Source organism: Heterodontus francisci, chromosome 39, assembly GCF_036365525.1.
Source record: "Heterodontus francisci isolate sHetFra1 chromosome 39, sHetFra1.hap1, whole genome shotgun sequence".
Taxonomy (NCBI): Eukaryota; Metazoa; Chordata; class Chondrichthyes; order Heterodontiformes; family Heterodontidae; genus Heterodontus; species Heterodontus francisci.
Genome location: NC_090409.1, coordinates 39,182,278 through 39,203,766, shown reverse-complemented (window position 1 = coordinate 39,203,766; position 21,489 = coordinate 39,182,278). Strand labels below are relative to the sequence as shown.

Below are 21,489 nucleotides of genomic sequence, written 5' to 3'. Positions count from 1 at the left end.
TGACAGGACAAGGAGGATAACAAGTCTTCTTTCTCTTCTGTTCCCAGTCCCACATTCTTCAATAAAACCTCACAAACCCACAACCTCCAGCCTCCCCTAGAAGGACAAGGGCAGCAGGAGCATGGGAACACCATTGCCTCCATGTTCCCATCCGAGTCACACACACACCGTCCCAACTTGGAGATATATCGGCCGTTCCTTCATCGTCACTGGGTCAAAATCCTGGATCTCCCTCCCTAACGGCACCGCGGGAGCACCTTCACCACATGGGACTGAAATGGTTCAAGACCCAGCACCACCTTCACAAGGGGCATCTCGGGATGGACAATAAATACCAGCCTTGTCAGTGACACCCACATCTCAGGAATTAATATATCATTTTAAAATGAGGCAGCTGATTCCTTCCACTGCTTTTACACCCAGTAGATTGTGCTCCATAAGGAAGACTCTTTCTTTATATAGACAGGTCCTTATCCTGACTAACAACGCCCTACCAGGAGAGTCTGGGTAGATACAATGGGTGGTGGGTTGACTCTCCGCTCCCATCGGGTACCAGTTCCCTGCTGGATGTAAACCCAGTATTCAGAGACTGGAATTCTCACCTCTGCTCACCGGGGTAGAGGTAACAAGTGAGGATTATAATAGAGGTGAAAAAGCCACAGCCTTGAGGACATTCAATGTGTCTCAGATACTGAAACAAGGCCAACAGCAACTAAATGGAGTGATCAATGTGTCCTGGGTACTGAAGTAAACTCACTCACAACAATGAGGAAGATCTAGTTTATCCTGAAGTATGGATTCCATTAAAAGTCGTGTGTCTTGAGGCCACACGGACAGTCAAACATGTTCCAAATCAGAGCAACATGAGGAGAGAGCCCCAACCAACAGTTCAATGTATCTCCAAAAGGTAAAATTCAGTTTCAGTTTCTCCCATTTATACAGTGTCTTTCTCACCAATTTACACACAGCAAGTTCCCACAAGTAGCAGAGAGATAAGTGACCAGATAATCTGTTTTGTGTTTAGGTTAAATGCTAAAAATTGATAAATAAACCAGGAAGGACTCACCTAGGTGAGGGTTGGAATATTTGGCCTGCTGTGTTGTGGCCCTTTCTCTGTTGCTACATTCACTGTGTAGGAAGGCTCGATGCTGGGAGCAGAGCCTTGTTAAACAACTCCTTTAGATTCAGCAGCTTATTTAACATTGCATCTCAGCCTGATCCTGATGTCCAGCAGGAGTTTCCAGACAGGGATCAGGACAGGAACACCAGCCACTCATTCCCCTCTCACTCAGAGTACTGAGATCAATATTAGCTGCTGCTCTGGCTGAGGGATCTTTTCCCTTAGGGCACCAGATGGTCCTTTAGCCACAGGGTCATTGGAAGGGCTGGGATATGGTGTTCATACCAAGAATAATGAAAGGATGATAATTCTCCCACAGAAATACAGAGTCACAATCTCACAAAAACAGGGATGGGTGAGAACCAGCTTGGAGACAGCTGGGTTCCAGGCCATGAGGCGGAACTGAGAGAAGAGTTTGTATTCACATAACAACAACTTGCATTTATATAGCACTTTTAATGTAATAGAACATCACAAGATGTTTCACATGGCACAGTGCGGGGAAGTGGGTGTTGGATAAACGGGACTTGGTGTGAGTTAGGATACGGGGCAGCAGAGTTTTTGATGGCAGTGTAATGTCTCCCTCCTTTCCTTCCTGGAAAGTTTCTCCCTCTTTACTCCATCAAAACCCTTCATCGTCGCAGGGTGACAGACCCAGAGGAGATTAATAGCAAAGGGAGGGAGGACAGATCAACGCAGAGTCCGGTTCCTGTAGTAAAGGAGTTCAGCACTAGATGGCGCAGCGGTCCAAGCTGAACTAGAAACGGAGCAATAAAAGCAAAATACTGCAGATGCTGGAAATCTGAAATAAAAACAAGAAATGCTGGAACCACTCAGCAGGTCTGGCAGCATCTGTGAAAAGAGAAGCAGAGTTAACGTTTCAGGTCAGTGACCCTTCTTCAGAACTGACAAATATTAGAAAAGTCACAGGTTATAAGCAAGTGAGGTGGGGGTGGGGCAAGAGATAACAAAGGAGAAGGTGAAGATTGGACAAGGCCACATAGCTGACCAAAAGGTCATGGAGCAAAGACAAACAATATGTTAATGGTGTGTTGAAAGAGAAAGCATTAGTACAGATTAGGTGTTAACGGACTGAATATTGAACAGCAGCAAGTGCAAACCTGTTTTTTTAATCAGGCTTGCACTGGTTAGCTGGGGTCCGAGCACCGATCCCTGTGGTACCTCACTAGTCACTGCCTGCCATTCGGAAAAAGACCCATTTATCCCTACTCTTCGTTTCCTGTCCGCCAAAAAATTTTCTATCTATCGCAATACACTACCCCCAAACCCATGTGCTTTAATTTTACACGCTAATCTCTTATGTGGGACTTTGTCGAAAGCCTTCTGAAATTCCAAATAAACCACATCCATTGGCTCCCCCTCACCAACTCTACTACTTTTTGTTAAGTGTCCTACACAGTCTACCAACACCCTACTAAATGGTTCCCCAATAACTGGGATGGGAATTATGGCAGGTTGTGGTTTTCCCACAATCTGGAATGTATGGCACTTTTTACAAAACTGCACCATGTCCTTGGAATGACCTGGCCAGTAGTAATGTTGATTTCTATGTGTTTCGGTCTTCCGGATCCCTATATGTCCCGCTGGAGGAATCCCACGCACTAACCTGAATAGTTCCCGGTGATACTTTAGAGATACCACTATCTGATGAAGAACTGTCCAGTCTTCATCCACAGGTCTGTGAGAAGGTCTCCACTTCCTCATCACAATCCCATTTTCAATATCAGAGCCTTCTGGAACTCCTTTTACCTCAGCTTCTGATAGAGCTGTTTGTGTCACATTCTTCAACTCTGGGTCAGCTAGCCGAGCTGTGATCAGAGAAGATTTATCAAATATTTCATTTGGATTATCTAAATCCCCAAAGATAGTTTCATATATTCAACTACCTGACTGTGGTGGCAATTTTACCTCCGACAATGGAACTTGTTTAGCCATTGCTCGGGTTATTACACGAGGAAAAAGTCCTGGAATCTTTCCCCAGGAGTAGATCAACTCTGTCTACTGGCAAGCTATGAACAACTCCTACAGTTACCATTCCAGACATTAGATCACACTCTAAGGTAGGGGTATACACTCCCCATCAATACCATTCACTAAAACATTAGCATTCAGTGCACTCTCTGGTGCAAATTTTATGCCTTTTCCCAGCAAACGTTTGGGTGGCTCCTGTATCCCTAAGTATAATTATAGGTTTGCCTGCCTCACTCGCGGGATAAGAGTTACTTTTCCTTTTGACAAGAATTTCCAGTATCTTATTCACAACCCCTACACTCTGTGGTTTTTGTACTTGTCCTTACAGCTGCAGTCAGAACTACAGCCTGATCTACATGCTCGGTCAGGGCCTCTTTCTCTTCATTGTCTTTATGCACCGTATTAAATCCCATGGGTTTAATTCACAACTTCCAGCAATCTGCTCGAATATGTCCCACCTTGTGACAATGGTAACATTTAGGCTTGCGGACCTCACTCCCACCCTCAGCATCTTCTTTTCTGGACCAAGGAGGAGATCCTGGTGCATTCCCAGCTGTCCATTCTTGTCCCCGGCTACTTGCCTTCCTTTCACTCTCCCACCTCCTATCCTGCTTGGGTTTGTGGAGGTGACGGACAAAGGGTTTGAGTTTATACACAAACTCAATCAGCAGCAATTTCTGCTGCCTGTCGGCTGTTGAAACCTTCTGATTCTCTACCCGAGTTCTTACAACTGGAGGGAGTGAATTCTTAAATTCTTCCAGGAGAATCCGTTCTCTAAGGTTCTCATACGTGGTTTCCATCTTTAATGCTCGTATCCAACAATCAAAATTAATTTGTTTTACCCTCTCAAATTCTATGTTAATCTGCCCAGCCAATCACCAGAGGTTCTGAAACTTCTGTCAGTAAACTTCAGGGACTAACTCGTACGCAGTGAGAATGGCCTTTTTTACCATCTCAATCTGTGGAAGCCTCTGCAGAAAGCATGGCATAAAGTTCATGAACTCTGCCCATCAACCTGATTTGCATAAGCAGTGTTCAGCTTTCCTTTGGCCATTTCACTTGTTTAACTATCGTTTCAAAAGCAATGAAAAATACCTCTACGTCCCTTTCTTCAAACTTAGGGAGAGCTTGTATCAATTTAAACAGCTTTTCACTGTGTCCTGGGTTGGACTTAGATTCTTCCTGGAGTCAGGATCACCCTGTTACTTTAGTTCCAGCTTTTAAAAAAAAATTCAAATTCCCTTCTTTCTTTCTCTCTGAAATGCTCTCCCTTTTTCACTTTCCTCTTTTGCAAATTCAAGTTTTTCCACTGACATTTCTTCTTCAGCCTCAAGTTTTTTCCAATTCTGTTTCTTGTTGAAGCTCCAGTTGCTTTGTCTGTAACTGAATTTTAGTTAATTCAACTGCATTACCCTCTGGTTTGCTTTCTTCTTCCAATTTCAAATGTAGGGCTATTATGTCAATTATTCCTGCTTTCTTCGCCCCTGGTTGTAACTCTAATGTCAACAGGTCTGCCAAATCCTTTAATTTCATCTTGGTTAAGTATCTCAAATCACTGAGGGATACATTCACCTTCCCCAGACAAGTTGCAGCTGCTGTTAAAGACATTCCAGTGGTGTAAATGTTACTCCATGACACACGAAACCTGGTTCTTTTTATATTCCCTTTTCCAATTATTATAACCCACTTACAATTGAACTTGGTCAGCGTTGGTTTATCCTGGAAAAAGAGAGCCCCCAAATAAATATTGATATGACCAAAGCAGGAGGTGTGCACTGTTAATTCAGTCCCACTTCTCCACAGGTCACAGCATATTCTTTAAAAGTTTCCCCACACTATTATTCCCCAGAATAGAACACACTAACCAGCCCTCTTAACAGTCCAAAATTAACAATTTTATTTAAAAAAAGCTAAAGAAAAATACCAGCATATTTTTGAATATGCAACCTGAAGTTTTTTTTTAATAAAGTCATATATACATATATTCTGCCTCAGAAAGTGGTGGAGGCGGAATCATTGAATATATTTAAAGTGGAGACAGATAGATTCTTGTTAGACAAGGGAATCAAAGGTTATGGGGGGCGGTGGGGGAGGTGTAGATGGGAGTGTGGGATGTGAGACACAAACACATCTTATTGAATGACGGAGCAGACTCAAGGGGCTGAATGGCCTACTTCTGCTCCTAATTCATATGTTCATATATTCTTATACATATATCGGTCAACTGGAAAAATAAAAAGAATTTTTAGATTAGAGCTCTGTTACAGACAAAAACACAAATAGATCACGTGTCCACCCTAAAAGAATAGCAGATGAGACGCACTGCACCAAACTTGCAGACAGTCCAACGTCCGAGCAACTGTTAAAAAGGATTCTTCCAGAATTAGTTCTCTTCAGGCGGTGTTGAAAAGCAAATTAGCAGGCCTTGTTGAAATGCAGGAACAAGACAAATTAACACACTGAACTTCAGAATCTTTGAGGGAGTTGCAAGTAAAAGCACTGGGTTGTAGTCTTCTGTTCTTCCTTGGAATTCTTTCCTTTTTCTGTCCTTCTTTGGCACTTCAGCAGCATTTGACTTTTGTCTCCTTCCAGAAGGTATCACACACGCACTGACGAACAACCAAACAGCTTGGCAGTTCTCTGCCCACCCAGATCTTGTCTGTTGTTACTGGGCTTGTCAATTTCTGCCTCTGTTGCCATGGCTTCTGTTCAAAGCCGAGCCCAGCCAGGTGACAAAGAGCAACACTGGTCAATCAGCCCTCATTGTCCTCTTCATTAAAAAAACATTTACTTAGCTTAACTAGAAATTCCTTTTTTTAAAAAAATTATTTAGGAAAACAGAGTCACTTTCATAAAACCACTCGCTCATCATTTGGATACTTTGGAAGTTACCATCTCACACAGGGAGTGATCAATGGGTTACACAGCTGAAGTTGGTCCTGTGTGTTCCTGAGACTGGGTTTGGACACAGTGTGTATCAGTAATACTGAGATACAATGAAATATCAATCGGACAGGTTTTCGAGTAACGGGACAAAACTTTCATTGGGTGATTATCTCAAGACTCTGCTGGTCAGAGGGATTTGTACAGAGTGGGAAGTGATTGTTGATCCCGATCTCAGACTTTCCACCAGGATTCACTGGATAACCACAATACTGGGCTGATTTTCCCTCCCTGACCCAGGCTCAGTGCAGTGTAAACTCAGTTAGTGCTGGACAGCCCCGTTCCCCAGAAGGTTTTGTTCTCCAGCTGCTCCATTCTGATGCTCAGGTGCTGTTGTGAAACATGGGACCTTGCTACCTAAACAAGTCACCCCTGTCAAAGGGATGACATTAGATGCTTCATTGTGATTGATGTTGTGTTTGTTCGCTTTCCTGGGAGGGAAAAAACAGCAGAGTTCAGGTTACATTAAAAGAATCCAACACTTTGTACAAGTGTGTAAAGGAGCTGTTCAGGAGCACAGACCGATTAAATTACACTCAACCTCCTGGGCCCCAATGGCAGCTGGAAAATGGGTCACAGGAGCTGCACGGTGATGGAGCACAGAGTGCAGAGGAGAGGAGGCAATGGGCAAGAGCTGGACACTCCACAGGACCTGTGCTGACCGAGGAACCAGACCAATAGAAAAATGACAGCTCACCTCAACATTGGAGATTAAGAAGAATTGATGAGGATCTCAGTTAACACTGAGCTGAAGATGATGGGGATCAGATCAGACAGGAGGAGGCTGGGAATGTCCAGACTCTCCAGACTGATCCTGAATTATTGAGAGGAGTCAGATGGACAGGATATTCCCTGATGTGATCAAACCCGACCCAGCAGTGACCAAACAGGCTGACGGAGGCAGAAATATTGTGATGGGGAAAAAAGAGTCAGAGGACAGAGTTAGAGAATCTGCAATAGTTTCCCCCCCACAACTGGCAGATGGGCAAGAGATGGGCAGGGAGATGTGGATGTTGAGGGAGGCAGAGAAATGCAACATATTTTATTGTTAGTGATCAAAACCACTGATGGTCAGGTCAAGGGATGAGAGTGGACACAGGGTACATCACAGAAGCGGAGGTAGGTGGGATTTGAGTGATGGGAGAATATGGAGTCAGAAGCTCAGCTCAGGGTCTGATAGGACTCCGAGGTTGTGAACAGTCTGGTTCAGCCTCAGACAGTGGCCAGGGAAGGGGATGGAGTCAGTGACTGGGGAACAGAGCAAGGATCAGAGGCTGGTGAAAAGTCAGAGGAGAGGGGACAAGGGGATTTTAGGTGTAGGCTGGTGAGTTGTTTGCTGCAGAGATTAGGCGAGTGTCTATTAACTGTGTGATAGAGGGAGCCGCACATTCCTGCTCTTCACCTTCAGTTCAGCAGCTAGAGGATGACAACAAGCTGGAAGTGACTGGATAATGCAGCATTGAAACATCCTACACAGCACAAAGTGTATCAGTGTACACAACATTTCCACAACACCAAATATAATAAAACAAAACTAGAATTAACAATGGGAACTGCAGATCATTCTGGAACTCACCATCTTTGTCGGTTTTGGATTATGAAAACCAGAATTATGCAAAGAAGAACAAGAATTATGCAAACAAGAACCAGAATTGCGATGACCAATCCAACTACCAATCCAGTAGAGGGTCCAGGACCTAGAGACAGAATGAAGCTGTTAACAGACTGGGACACACTAACAAAACTAACAGCAGAGACTGTCAGCACCTAGTGTTTCAGAACCATCCCCAGTGCAAACACATCCCTGGTCAATTCTAGTCCTGGAGGGATGTGGGAGATTAAACACCAATAAACAGCCACAGACACAGGAAGCCACCCCACAGCTCGACTTTCTTACACACCCACAATGTGATCAATACATGGTTTCCAATGGAGATAACCAGACCCTGACCAGCAGCAGCCTCCCTTTAATTAAACCCAACAGCCCGCTGAAATAGAGCAGGAATTTAAAATAATTTGCTGTTTGGGTAAACCACAGGATTGGATGGAACGCTGGTTTACAATGGGATCAGTATTACTTTCCACTGACTTCAATGCTGAGGAGTCCTGGGGCCTATGGGGAACTGGTGGGGTGTAGTGGGACTGTTACTGGACTAGTACTCCAGAGCCCAGGTGAATGCTCTGGGGACAGGGGTTTGAATCCCACCCACAGCAAATGGTGAAATTTGAATTTAATTAATAAAATCAGTAATTTAAAATAAAAAGCTAGAATAATGGTGACCATGAAAACAGTCGATTTGTTCATGAATGTCCTTTAGAGAAAGAAATCTGCTGGTCTGGCCTACACGTAACTCCAGACTCACAGCAATATGGTTAACTCTGAACTGCCCTCTGAAATGGCCGAGCAAGCCACTCAGTTCAACAGCAATTAGGGATGGGCAATAAATGCTGGCCTGGCCAGTGACGCAGACATCCCACTAACATGAATAAAATAAAACAAAGTGACTGCTGACAACGCAACCCACTGCCAACATCAGAAGCTCCCAGCTTCACACATGTGCAGATCAGAGTCTTGCTGTTCGTACAGTGCTGCCCATGTGCAGTCTACGTCAGCACCCGGTTTACCAGGACTTACTCATGTCTACGCTCAAACATCATTGTGTACTGCAATGTCTGCTCACCGCTCACCCCCAGCCTCGCTTCATCTCCGCCCTCCACCACCCACCCCCCCACCTACTCACTCCACGCTTCACACCTCCACCTATCTGTGGGCCATTCACTCCAGCCTCCCCACTCCGTCCCGCGATTGCTGCCTTTCTTCCTCGCACAGAGACAGAAAAGATAAGCAGGGGAGGGGAGCAGAGGGATGGCAGAGGGAATGAAGCAGCGATGCCAGGAGCAAGTGGTGAGTAGACTGCTGCGGTAGGCAGCAATGATGGCAGGAGGGAGCGAGGTATTGTTGGGGGTGGGATGGAGGTGGCGATGGCAAGAGGGAGCGAGGTACTGTTGGGGGTGGAATGGCGATGTCAGGAGGGAGCGAGGGACTGCTGGGGGTGGAATGGAGGTGGCGATGGCAGGAGGGAGCGAGGTACTGTTGGGGGTGGGATGGCGATGTCAGGAGGGAGCGAGGGACTGCTGGGGGTGGGATGGAGGTGGTGATGGCAGGAGGGAGCGAGGTACTGTTGGGGGTGGGATGGCGATGGTGATGGCAGGAGGGAGTGAGGTACTGCTGGGGGTGGGATGGAGGTAGTGATGTCAGGAGGGAGCGAAGTACTGCTGGGGGTGGGATGGAGGTGGCGATGGCAGGAGGGAGCGAGGTACTGCTGGGGGTGGGATGGAGGTGGCGATGGCAGGAGGGAGCGAGGTACTGCTGGGGGTGGGATGGAGGTGGCGATGGCAGGAGGGAGCGAGGTACTGCTGGGGGTGGGATGGAGGTGGCGATGGCAGGAGGGAGCGAAGTACTGCTGGGGGTGGGATGGAGGTGGCGAAGGCAGGAGGGAGCGAGGTACTGCTGGGGGTGGGATGGAGGTGGCGAAGGCAGGAGGGAGCGAGGTACTGCTGGGGGTGGGATGGAGGTAGTGATGTCAGGAGGGAGCGAGGTACTGATGGAGGTGGCGATGGCAGGAGGGAGCGAGGTATTGCTGGGGGTGGGATGGAGGTGGTGATGGCAGGAGGGAGCGAGGTACTGTTGGGGGTGTGATGGAGGCAGTGATCACAGCCACTGTGGGCATTTGTGTTTCATTTGTTTTGTGATAAATTGAGCGTCGCCATCTTTATTACTGGCAGCTGCCAAAAAGGTCACAGACAGCGACGTTTCAGTGGATCAGGCTGCATTTTCACATGTGCAAGTATTGCGACACCGAGTGGATGCATTGTCAGCAAATGCAGCAAAAGAATAAAAAACTCCCTCCTGACTGGATACCACTGTGCCCCCACCTCGGGTGGGTCTGTCCTGCCAGTGGGACAAGACATACCCAGGGATGGTGATAGAGGAGTCTGGGTTGGAGGGTTGATTCTGTGAGTATGACTGTCACACAGCTCGCCTAACATGGAGACCAATTTCCAGATGTCAGCGAGGGGGACTTTGCAGTGTCAACTGGGCTGGGTTTGCCTTTCCTGTGTCCTGATTTGATGTCTGGGTCACAGCCAGTGGTCTGTTCAGTTTTAGTCTGTTTTTTCTTTCTAGTGGTTTGATACAAACTGATTGAAGTAACCGAGCAAATCAGAGGGCAGTTAAAAGTTAACCAGGTTAATGTGGGACTGGAGTCACATATAGACCAGACCGGGTAAGGATGGCAGGTTTCCTTCCCGAGAGGGACATTAGTGAACCAGTTGGGTTTTACAACAATCCAACAGCTTCATGGTCACTTTTATTGGGACCAACTTTATATTTCCAGATTTATTTTAAACTGAATTTCAATTCTGAAAGTGCCATGGTGGGATTTGAAGCCACGTTCTCTGGATTATTAGTCCAGGCTTCTGGATTACTAGTCCAGTAACATAACCACTGCACTACCGTACTCATAAAATCAGAGAGTAAATGCAGAATACCTGAAACAGAAACCTCTCACCTGTTACAGAGAGATGGACTGAATCAGCTTGTTGCCATTGATAGTGCTCACCAATCCTCTTGTAAATCTGACACTGATACTCATTCTGGTCTGACTGCCTGAGGTCAGAGATCATTAGTGACCAGTTGCCTTGCTCCAGTTGATCTTTGAACGGGTTTGTTCTGTTTCTGAACCGTGGGTCTTGTTGTATTAAGTCATCGTTCCCATCGATAAATCTGTGTAAAATTTCACGATTGGATATCCACCAAATTACCTGTAAATCAGAGACTGGGACATTCCCTTTGTAGATACAGGGCAGCACAACCTGCTCCCCAAGGAACCCAGAAACTGGGACAGGCAAGTAACCTGGAAAAGATTGAAAGTATTTATCCACAGATATAACCTCCCTGCTGGTACATTCCATCCCAAGCTCCACATGGTTACACTGCGATGCTTGATTTACAAGAAGCACTGATCAGTAACTCACTGCTTTCATTTCTGTGGGAAGGTTAAAGGTCAGGCATTAAGGGCCTTCAACTAAAACCAGCTTGTGCTGGATATTTGTATCCACAGAGCAGCTGGACAGCACTTCGAATCGTGTGTTTCCCATTGTACACATGCTGGGAGAACACATCAGGATATTGGTCACCCTGCCCACCTCCCCCCTTTGGGAGAACAATGACAGACTGGGGGTGCACAATGTGAGGTGGAGCTCAGGAGCAGAAAACTGACCCTGAAATGTAAAGACAGGAACGGGTGGGGGAGGGGGTACCCGAGGATGTGGAAAGGGCTTTGGACAGGTTGGGGGGACAATGACGGATGAGTACACTGTGTAGGGGGTGAGGCAGCACCTGATGGTCTGAAAGGGGCCGAGGCAATGTGGATCCTCATCTCCCTCCACCACTAACCTGTCAGACCTTGCTCCTCACCCTAATACGGCCAGACTCTGCCCCCTCCCAGGACCCAAAACACAATCCCCAATCCTGATGACCCTACTCCCCATGCTCAGAGGCAATTCCCAGTTCTATTTGATCCAGGACTGTCCCAGACTCCTGATCCCAGTGCTCAGGACCCCATCCCAGTGTCACCGAGTGTTGCTCAGTGTTGACGGGTATTCCCAAGCGCAGAGGCACCTGCAGAAAAGAACATCCTGTTTAAATGTTATTTGAGTAACTCGTAACGTAATTTTAGTGAACAATGAAGAGTTTGCAAGGCATCATGGGGTTTAGCCAACTTGACCACATTCCACACAGGAACTGAGTAACATAAATTCAAAGACTTATTCAATGGAGAGCAGATGTCCATGTGGAATGCTGACAAAGATACCAGCCTGTAACAAGGTTAAGATAAGGTGGTGTGCGTACAGGAGAACCAAGGATGGGGACTAGAAAGGAATGGAAAACATCATGAGTAATCCCCTATCTGTCCATGGGTTGGTCCTGCAGCCCCTTTCACACCTGGTAACCACTTCTATTGGTCTTTAATAATCAATGGAGAGAATCTGTAATCATTATGATTGGACCATGTCCAGAAAGGATGGGCTGAGTAACTGTTTGAAAATGTATAAGTATTGATGATTTTTCATTGTTCAGTGGAGGGGCATCTGGACAGCCCAGTGACCTGCTCCCTGCTGGCGTAACTCAATAAACTGTTTGACATTGGAGCAGACCCAAGTGTCGAGTGATTCTTCTAGATTCATTCTCACTAACACTCAGTGTCCAGATTCCACTGTTCACATCACAGGGGTTAATCTGAAGACATTAACTGCCTTCCTTTCAGGTCTCATGATCATTATGTGTAATGTGAACCGACTGTGTCCACTCCCTCAATGGGCCCACTCACAGTGAACACAGCACCTTAAAGCAAGATGAATTCCTGATATAATGAATACTACCGGTGCCAAACGTCGTGCTCTGCACTCCTTTGGACCCCACCAGAAAGGCCGAGAGGGGGGTTTTGACGCTTGGGCAACTCTCAACCTCCATACATTCGCCCAGGCATGCGCCATGGAGAGGTCACTCCATAGTTGCCTCACAGCGACTGACACCACTGACCACCTCTAGGCGCTTACCCATTGTCTCTCGAGACAAGGAGGCCAAAGAAGAAGAAGATTCCCCAGTAATATACACATTACTGATTTCAGTCCCAGACACCCAGACAAATGTTCTTTCCAGGAGATAGCTAACTGCAGTCTGTATAAATTCACAAGGTTAGCACCATCCAGGAAGATCAATCCTGATATAATCCATATCACCAGCAGCCCCGAGCTCTGCTGAAATGTGAGAGCAGTCACAGCGTTTACCTGAAACAGCAGCAACAGCATTTAGCAGCAGCAGCAGGAGGAGGAGTTTCTGTAAGTTGGGTCCCTGCAACAAGAAAACACAGTTACCCCACTTTACCACAGTTTCTTGCTGCTCATGTCCATTTCTGAACCGGGACAGGACACAGTCCATGGTCCCTCTCCCCATTACTGACCCTCCTCCCTCCCGGCTCTGAGACACATTGAGACCGGGAGCAGCCCTGACACAGTCCATGGTCCCTCTCCCCATTACTGACCCCCCTCCCTCCCGGCTCTGAGACACATTGAGACCGGGAGCAGCCCTGACACAGTCCATGGTCCCTCTCCCCATTACTGACCCCCCTCCCTCCCGGCTCTGAGACACATTGAGACCGGGAGCAGCCCTGACACAGTCCATGGTCCCACTCCCCATTACTGACCTCCCTCCCTCCCGGCTCTGAGACACATTGAGACCGGGAGCAGCCCTGACACAGTCCATGGTCCCTCTCCCCATTACTGACCCCCCTCCCTCCCGGCTCTGAGACACATTGAGACCGGGAGCAGCCCTGACACAGTCCATGGTCCCTCCCCCCATGACTGACCTCCCTCCCGGCTCTGAGACACATTGAGACCAGGAGCAGCCCTGACACAGTCCATGGTCCCACTCCCCATTACTGACCCCCCTCCCTCCCGGCTCTGAGACACATTGAGACCGGGAGCAACCCTGACACAGTCCATGGTCCCTCTCCCCATTACTGACCCCCCTCCCTCCCGGCTCTGAGACACATTGAGATCGGGAGCAGCCCTGACACAGTCCATGGTCCCTCTCCCCATTACTGACCCCCCTCCCTCCCGGCTCTGAGACACATTGAGACCGGGAGCAGCCCTGACACAGTCCATGGTCCCTCTCCCCATTACTGACCCCCCTCCCTCCCGGCTCTGAGACACATTGAGATCGGGAGCAGCCCTGACACAGTCCATGGTCCCTCTCCCCATTACTGACCCTCCTCCCTCCCGGCTCTGAGACACATTGAGACCGGGAGCAGCCCTGACACAGTCCATGATCCCTCTCCCCATTACTGACCCCCCTCCCTCCCGGCTCTGAGACACATTGAGACCGGGAGCAGCCCTGACACAGTCCATGGTCCCTCTCCACATTACTGACTCCCCTCCCTCCCGGCTCTGAGACACATTGAGACCGGGAGCAGCCCTGAAACAGTCCATGGTCCCTCTCCCCATTACTGACCCCCCTCCCTCCCGGCTCTGAGACACATTGAGACCGGGAGCAGCCCTGACACAGTCCATGGTCCCTCTCCCCATTACTGACCTCCCTCCCTCCCGGCTCTGAGACACATTGAGACCGGGAGCAGCCCTGACACAGTCCATGGTCCCTCTCCCCATTACTGACCCCCCTCCCTCCCGGCTCTGAGACACATTGAGATCGGGAGCAGCCCTGACACAGTCCATGGTCCCTCTCCCCATTACTGACCCCCCTCCCTCCCGGCTCTGAGACACATTGAGACCGGGAGCAGCCCTGACACAGTCCATGGTCCCTCTCCCCATTACTGACCCTCCTCCCTCCCGGCTCTGAGACACATTGAGACCGGGAGCAGCCCTGACACAGTCCATGATCCCTCTCCACATTACTGACTCCCCTCCCTCCCGGCTCTGAGACACATTGAGACCGGGAGCAGCCCTGAAACAGTCCATGGTCCCTCTCCCCATTACTGACCCCCCTCCCTCCCGGCTCTGAGACACATTGAGACCGGGAGCAGCCCTGACACAGTCCATGGTCCCTCTCCCCATTACTGACCTCCCTCCCTCCCGGCTCTGAGACACATTGAGACCGGGAGCAGCCCTGACACAGTCCATGGTCCCTCTCCCCATTACTGACCCTCCTCCCTCCCGGCTCTGAGACACATTGAGACCGGGAGCAGCCCTGACACAGTCCATGGTCCCTCTCCCCATTACTGACCCCCCTCCCTCCCGGCTCTGAGACACATTGAGACCGGGAGCAGCCCTGACACAGTCCATGGTCCCTCTCCCCATTACTGACCTCCCTCCCTCCCGGCTCTGAGACACATTGAGACCGGGAGCAGCCCTGACACAGTCCATGGTCCCTCTCCCCATTACTGACCCTCCTCCCTCCCGGCTCTGAGACACATTGAGACCGGGAGCAGCCCTGACACAGTCCATGGTCCCTCTCCCCATTACTGACCCCCCTCCCTCCCGGCTCTGAGACACATTGAGACCGGGAGCAGCCCTGACACAGTCCATGGTCCCTCTCCACATTACTGACTCCCCTCCCTCCCGGCTCTGAGACACATTGAGACCGGGAGCAGCCCTGAAACAGTCCATGGTCCCTCTCCCCATGACTGACCCCCCGGGTGTGAGACACTGACAATACCTGCTGTGCTTTTCTATCCATTGCCCCGATCCTGGATCACCAGCTCCAGTGAAAATGGCGGGAATCTGCCTGAACCCTTCATCCGGTTTATAAAGAAACCAATACTTGGCGGGCACGGCTTCTATTGGCAGTCAGGGCCGGGGTCAGAGCAGGTCGCCCAATCAGCGACCGGGCCCGCCTGTCACTCAGCGCTCGACCCGCCGGGGTGGGGCTAACAACTTCTCCTGGCCCCAGTGGCGGGTCTCAGAGCCAATCGCCCAATCAGCGGCCGGACTGGCCTGTCACTCATTACTAACCCCGCCCACAGTCCCCTGGCCCCGCCCCTTGGCTGATTCAGTTCTGTTTAGTTCATTTCCGGTGTTGAGGAAGACCAGCTCCAGGAGCTGATGGGGACTATTGCCTCTCCAGATCCTTCTTCCCCTTCACTTCCCTCTGATCTGACCCCTTGCTGTGTATTCACTAAACCCTCAGACCTTCCTCTCTCTGACAGGGAACGTTCTTTACTCAGCAAAGGACTCTGTTTTATCCCCTTCCGCCTCCACCTCAATGAATTTCACCCTCGGTATGACATTGAGCTCGTCTTCCGTTGCCTCCAGGCTCACTTAGAGTTAGAGTGGTACAGCATAGAAACAGGCCCTTCGGCCCACCGCGTCCATGCCGACCATAATGCCTATCTATACTAATCCCACCTGCCTGCATTAATTCCATATCCCTCCATGTCTTGTTCATTCAAGTACCTGTCCAGATGCCTCTTCAATGTTGCTACTGTTCCTGCCTCCACCAGCTCCTCTGGCAGCTCATTCCAGATACCCACTATTCTTTGTGTGAAAAATGTACCCCTTTGAACTCCTTTAAACCTCCTCCCTCTCACCTTAAATCTATGTCCTCCAGTTTTAGTCACCCCTACCATGGGAAATAGATTCTGGCTATCTACCTTATCTATGCCTCTCATAATTTTATATACCTCTGTCATGTCCCCTCTCAACCTCCTTAGCTCCAGTGAAAACAGACCCAGCCTATCCAATCTCTCTTTATAACTCAAGCCCTCCAAACCAGGCAACATCCTTGTGAATCTTTTCTGCACCCTCTCTAGCTTAATCACATCTTTCCTGTAGTGCGGCGACCAGAACCGCACACAGTACTCCAAATGCGGCCGAACCAACGTTATGTACAACTGTAACAGGACGTCCCAACTCTTGTACTCAATGCCTCGGCCGTAATGCAAGCATGCCATATGCCTTCTTCACCATCCTGTCTACCTGTGTTGCCACTTTCAGGGAACTATGTACTTGCACCCCAGGGTCTCTCTGCTCAACAACACTCCCCAGGGCCCTGCCATTCACTGTATATGTCCTGCCCTGGTTTAGCGTCCCAAAATGCATAATTTCACACTTGTCTGCGTTAAATTCCATTTGTCAATCCCTTGCCCACTTTCCCAGTTTATCTATATCCTGTTGTAATCTTAGACAACCTTCTTCACTGTCCACTACACCACCAATTTTGGTGTTATCTGCAAACTTACCAATCATGCCCCCTACATTCTCATCCATGTCATTAATATATATGACAAACAGAGGGCCCAGCACCAATCCCTGCGGCACACCACTGGTCACCGGCCTCCGATCTGAAAAACAACCCTCCACTACCACCCTCTGCCTCCCATCACCAAACCAATCTTGTATCCAATTGGCTAGCTCACCATGGATCCCATGTGTTCGAACCTTCCAGACCAGCCTACCATGCGGGACCTTGTCAAAGGCCTTGCTAAAGTCCATGTAGACAACGTCCACCACCCTGCCATCATCAATCCTCTTAGTCACCTCCTCAAAAAACTCAATCAAATTTGTGAGACATGATTTCCCACATACAAAGCCATGCTTACTATCCCGAATCAGACCATGCCTTTCCAAATGCATATAGATCCTGTCTCTCAGAATCCCTTCCAATAACTTTCCCACTACTGATGTAAGGCTCACCGGCCTGTAGTTCCCTCGCTTATCCCTGCTGCCCTTCTTAAAGGCACAACATTAGATATCCTCCAGTCTTCCGGTACCTCACCCGTGGCTAACAATGATACAAAAATCTCTGCCAGGGCCCCAGCAATCTCCTCCCTTGCTTCCCATAATGTCCTAGGATGCATCTGGTCAGGCCCTGGGGATTTATCCACCTTAATGCGCTTCAAAACCTCCAACACCTCCTCCTTTGTAATGTTGATAGGCTCCAGGATATCGCTGTTCCCTCCCTTGAACTCACTAGATTCCATGACCTTCTCCATGGTAAATACAGACGAGAAGTATTCATTTAAGACCTCGCCCATTTCCAGTGGCTCCTCACATACATTACCACACTGATCCTTAAGGGGACCTACTCTCTCCCTCGCTACCCTTTTACTCTTAAAAACTTACAGAATCTTTTAGGATTCTCCTTTATCTTATCTGCCAGGGAAATCTCATGGCCCCTTTTCGCCCTCCTAATTTCCTTCTTAAGTGTACTCCTGCATCCCTTATACTCCGAGGGACTCGCTTGATCCCAGCTGCCTATACCTGAAATAATTTCTCCTCATCTCAGTCCTGAATGATTGGCCCCTTATCCTGAGACTGTGTCCCCATGTTCTAGATCCCCCGACCAGCGGGAACAATCTCTCAGCTTCTACCCTATCAAACCCTTTCAGAATCAATTAGATCACCTCTCATTTTTCTGAACTCCACAGAATATAGGACCAATTTACTCAGCCCCGTCCAGACTCCAAATGGAAACAGTCAAAGAGGCCAAGCTGCACAATGTCTTGGCCTGCAGATGGAGCAGAGTGTAGATAGACCTGGTGAAGACCAGACGGGTCCGTCCATTCCAGGATTGACTTCCTGTTTGTGTCCCGCGCATTCACAGTCGGATCCACTGACGTCAAGCCGGTGTTCTTCTCCGACTCCTGCCTCCTCCTCGCTGACATCTGGCTCCATTACTCAGGGGTTAGAGAGCTGGTCTTGTAAACCATGAGTTGTGAGTTCAAATCTCATTAGGGTCCAATCTCAGTTGATGTTGTATAACACTGTTCCCGTTTGTATAAAGCTCTTCTTCAAAATGTGATGATGTCAAAAGGCCTTTCAATATTTTTAAGGCAGAGGTAGATAGATTCATGATAAGCAAGGTGGGGAAAGGTTATTGGGGATAGTTGAGAATGTGGAGTAATCAGATCAGCCATGATCTTATTGAATGGCTGAGCAGGCTCGAGAATTCATGTGACTGAGTTCTTTTCCTAATTCATATGTTCATATGACTGTCTATCCCAGGATGATCAGAGAGTTGGCAGAAAAGCATGCAGAATCTGCTCCGGCTGCAGTCGATTGGGGTCGAGGCCAAGGAGGATCTCCAAGAGGTGAAGAGCCAGCAGGACTTGCTCTTTGCCGCAGAGGCCTGCAAGATCATCTTCCAGTCCAGAGTCCGCTCCGTGGAGCAGGATGAGACGTGCTCGTGTTACTTCTTCCGAAAGGTACACAGAGAGAGCTCTGTGATCAGCAGCCTGGAGGAAGAAGACAGCTTGGTAACGTCATCGCAGTCTGACATACTAAGGTTCAGCAAATCCTTTTATGCTGGGCTGTACGACGTGAAGCCCACAGACAGCACGGCCTCCCAGTCCTTCCTGTCATCTGTCACGGAGGTCTTAGATGACAGTACGTGGGAGAGTCTGGACAAACCGCTAATTCTGGACAAACTGACAAAGGCTGTCAGGTCCTTCGAGACGAGTAAAACCACCCCCCCAGGAGCGACAGATTACCAGTTGAGTTGTTTGCGACTCTGAGGGACTGGGTCGGCTCAGACCTGCTGGAAGTGTATGCTTCTGGCCGGCAGCATGTCAGAATCCATGCGGAAAAGCAAAATACTGCAGATGCTGGATCTCTGAAATAAAAACAGAAAGTGCTGGAAATACTCAGCAAGTAAAGAGAAACAGGGTTAACATTCCAGGTTCTGATGGAAGGTCAGATACTTGAAATGTTAACTCTGTTTCTCTCTACACAGATGCTGCCAGATCTGCTGAGTATTTCTGACACTTTCTGTGAGAATAAGAAATACTGAAATGTTGTTTCTACAGCTTGTGGAAAGTTACCAAGAAGTCATTTGTGCACAACATAATGAAATCACTGAAAAAGAGAACTGATAAGGATATGTCAGTGGAGACCTTAAGACAGTACATCACTGACAAAGAGAATTGATAAGGGTATGTAAGTGGAGACCTTGGGACAGTACATCACTTAAAAATTGTGCTTAGGCAGATAACAGAGAAACAGCAAGAGTTAGAACAACGGATGTAGTGAATAAGAAACTGCCCCACTAAGATAAAGGCTGACAGCTGCAAGTTAAAACACATAATGGAGAGCCAAATAAGGTAAAACAAAAACAAGAGTTAGGGGCTAGAAAGTTAGAGTAGGGGGAGAAGTAAACAGAGGAGGAGACTGTAGCAACCATAGGATAGGTTAGTGTCATAATACGTTATAACCAATAATGTAAAATAAAGGCGTGGACAAATGGATTTGTATTGCATAAACATGAACTGAATATGTTGATCGGTGTGCCTGCTTGTAGGACACCCGATCTTGCAAGAACGTTAAATAAACTTACTTCTTCAGAGTTTGACTTGGTGTAAATTGTTATCAAGTGGGCTACGTTTCTCACATTTCTGTTCTCATTTCAGAGTTCCAGCATCCACATTATTTTGCTGTTATTTTAGTATTTACTTCACTGCCACTTCTCTTGCAGGAATGCTACCACAAAGCAGTTCTGCTCTTTTCTCTGGGATTTCCGTTTATCTCGTTTACATTTCTCACCTTCATTGCTTCCCATTTCCCTCCTGCTGTTCAATAAGGTTTCTGCTAAAACTCATTTTCACAGCCACATCTCCTTCCTCAGCGACTGTCTCCGACTCCGACTTATTCCACGTAGACTCCAACTGAAGTTTTATCCTCTGTGTTTTGAATCCACCCAGGATTACAGGTATCGCGATCCATACTCCGTGCACATGGACGCACTTGACCTCTCTCTCCAGCAGCACCGACTCACCCGATCTCAGAGCTGTCCTGCTCTGCAGTTCCATTTCATCCTTCACCTTCTCCGATGCATTTACAAAAAACTTTATCTCTTCCTTTCAGGTGTTAAAGAAGCATAAGCTCCAGCACCTCATGGGTACCAACACCCCTCCAGATCTTTCTTCCCCTTCCCTCTGACCCCCCATCCCTCCTAATCTCACCTCTTGCCATTGTTACGAGGATTTTTTTTTTGTATTAAAACTTCAGATTCCATGTCTTTAAAAACTGAAAAGGATTTCAGTGGATATTGAGATCTGAACTTTATGGATGTTTTGATAGGACGTTCAACGAAAGCTGAACTGGTAAACAAGGACAGGAATGCAGGTAATATCAAGGAAACCAGCAGGGGGTGGACCTCAGAGTTACCCTCTGTTACCACAGGAGAGAATTTATCACTGGGCATGTGAATTGTTTATGGAAAGTTGTGGTTTCAGTTTTGAACTTTTATAAAGTCAGTGGGTTTGGCCAAAAAGCAGACATTTTGAAATTGGATTCTGACCTGCCCGGAGGTCAGAAGTAGACCCGGAAAGATTATTATCTCTCGCTAAAGGATTCCTGCATCAAGAGTGGTTCCTGTTACCTTCTGTGTTTTGAAGAAATCCTGAATATTGCAAGAAATCTTTTCCTGCTATAGATTAGATTTTTTAGATTTAGATTAGAGATACAGCACTGAAACAGGCCCTTCGGCCCACCGAGTCTGTGCCGAACATCAACCACCCATTTATACTAATCCTACACTAATCCCATATTCCTACCAAACATCCCCACCTGTCCCTATATTTCCCTACCAACTACCTATACTAGTGACAATTTATAATGGCCAATTTACCTATCAACCTGCAAGTCTTTTGGCTTGTGGGAGGAAACCGGAGCACCCGGAGAAAACCCACGCAGACACAGGGAGAACTTGCAAACTCCACACAGGCAGTACCCGGAATCGAACCCGGGTCCCTGGAGTTGTGAGGCTGCGGTGCTAACCACTGCGCCACTGTGCCGCCCTTTACTGCTGCTGTAAGACCAAACAGCCTTCATGCTGCATACCTGATGGAAAGCCTTATATAAAGCCTTCTTTTGTTGAGGTTCTTTGAAAGCCTACCCATCATCGACGGCTCATCCTCACC

General features: G+C 48.1%; 1 protein-coding gene across 2 annotated transcripts; it reads right to left on the bottom strand.

Moving 5' to 3' along the window:
• Window positions 1-1,557: 1,557 nt before the first annotated feature.
• Window positions 1,558-17,970, bottom strand: LOC137352766 (myelin-oligodendrocyte glycoprotein-like). 2 transcript variants are annotated; one of them, XM_068018567.1, is made up of 5 exons: window positions 15,291-17,970; window positions 12,908-12,971; window positions 10,627-10,971; window positions 7,632-7,752; window positions 1,558-2,949 (listed from the first exon to the last, which is right to left on the bottom strand). In XM_068018567.1, the coding sequence occupies exons 1-5, from the start codon at window positions 15,309-15,311 to the stop codon at window positions 2,937-2,939; spliced, it is 564 nt and encodes a 187-aa protein (XP_067874668.1). In that variant the 5' UTR covers window positions 15,312-17,970; the 3' UTR covers window positions 1,558-2,936. The 2 variants fall into 2 exon arrangements, with proteins under 2 accessions (XP_067874668.1, XP_067874667.1); XM_068018566.1 differs by lacking the exon at window positions 1,558-2,949 and adding an exon at window positions 5,935-6,486 and having other exon boundaries at window positions 15,291-15,594.
• Between the last annotated feature and the right edge of the window lie 3,519 nt (window positions 17,971-21,489).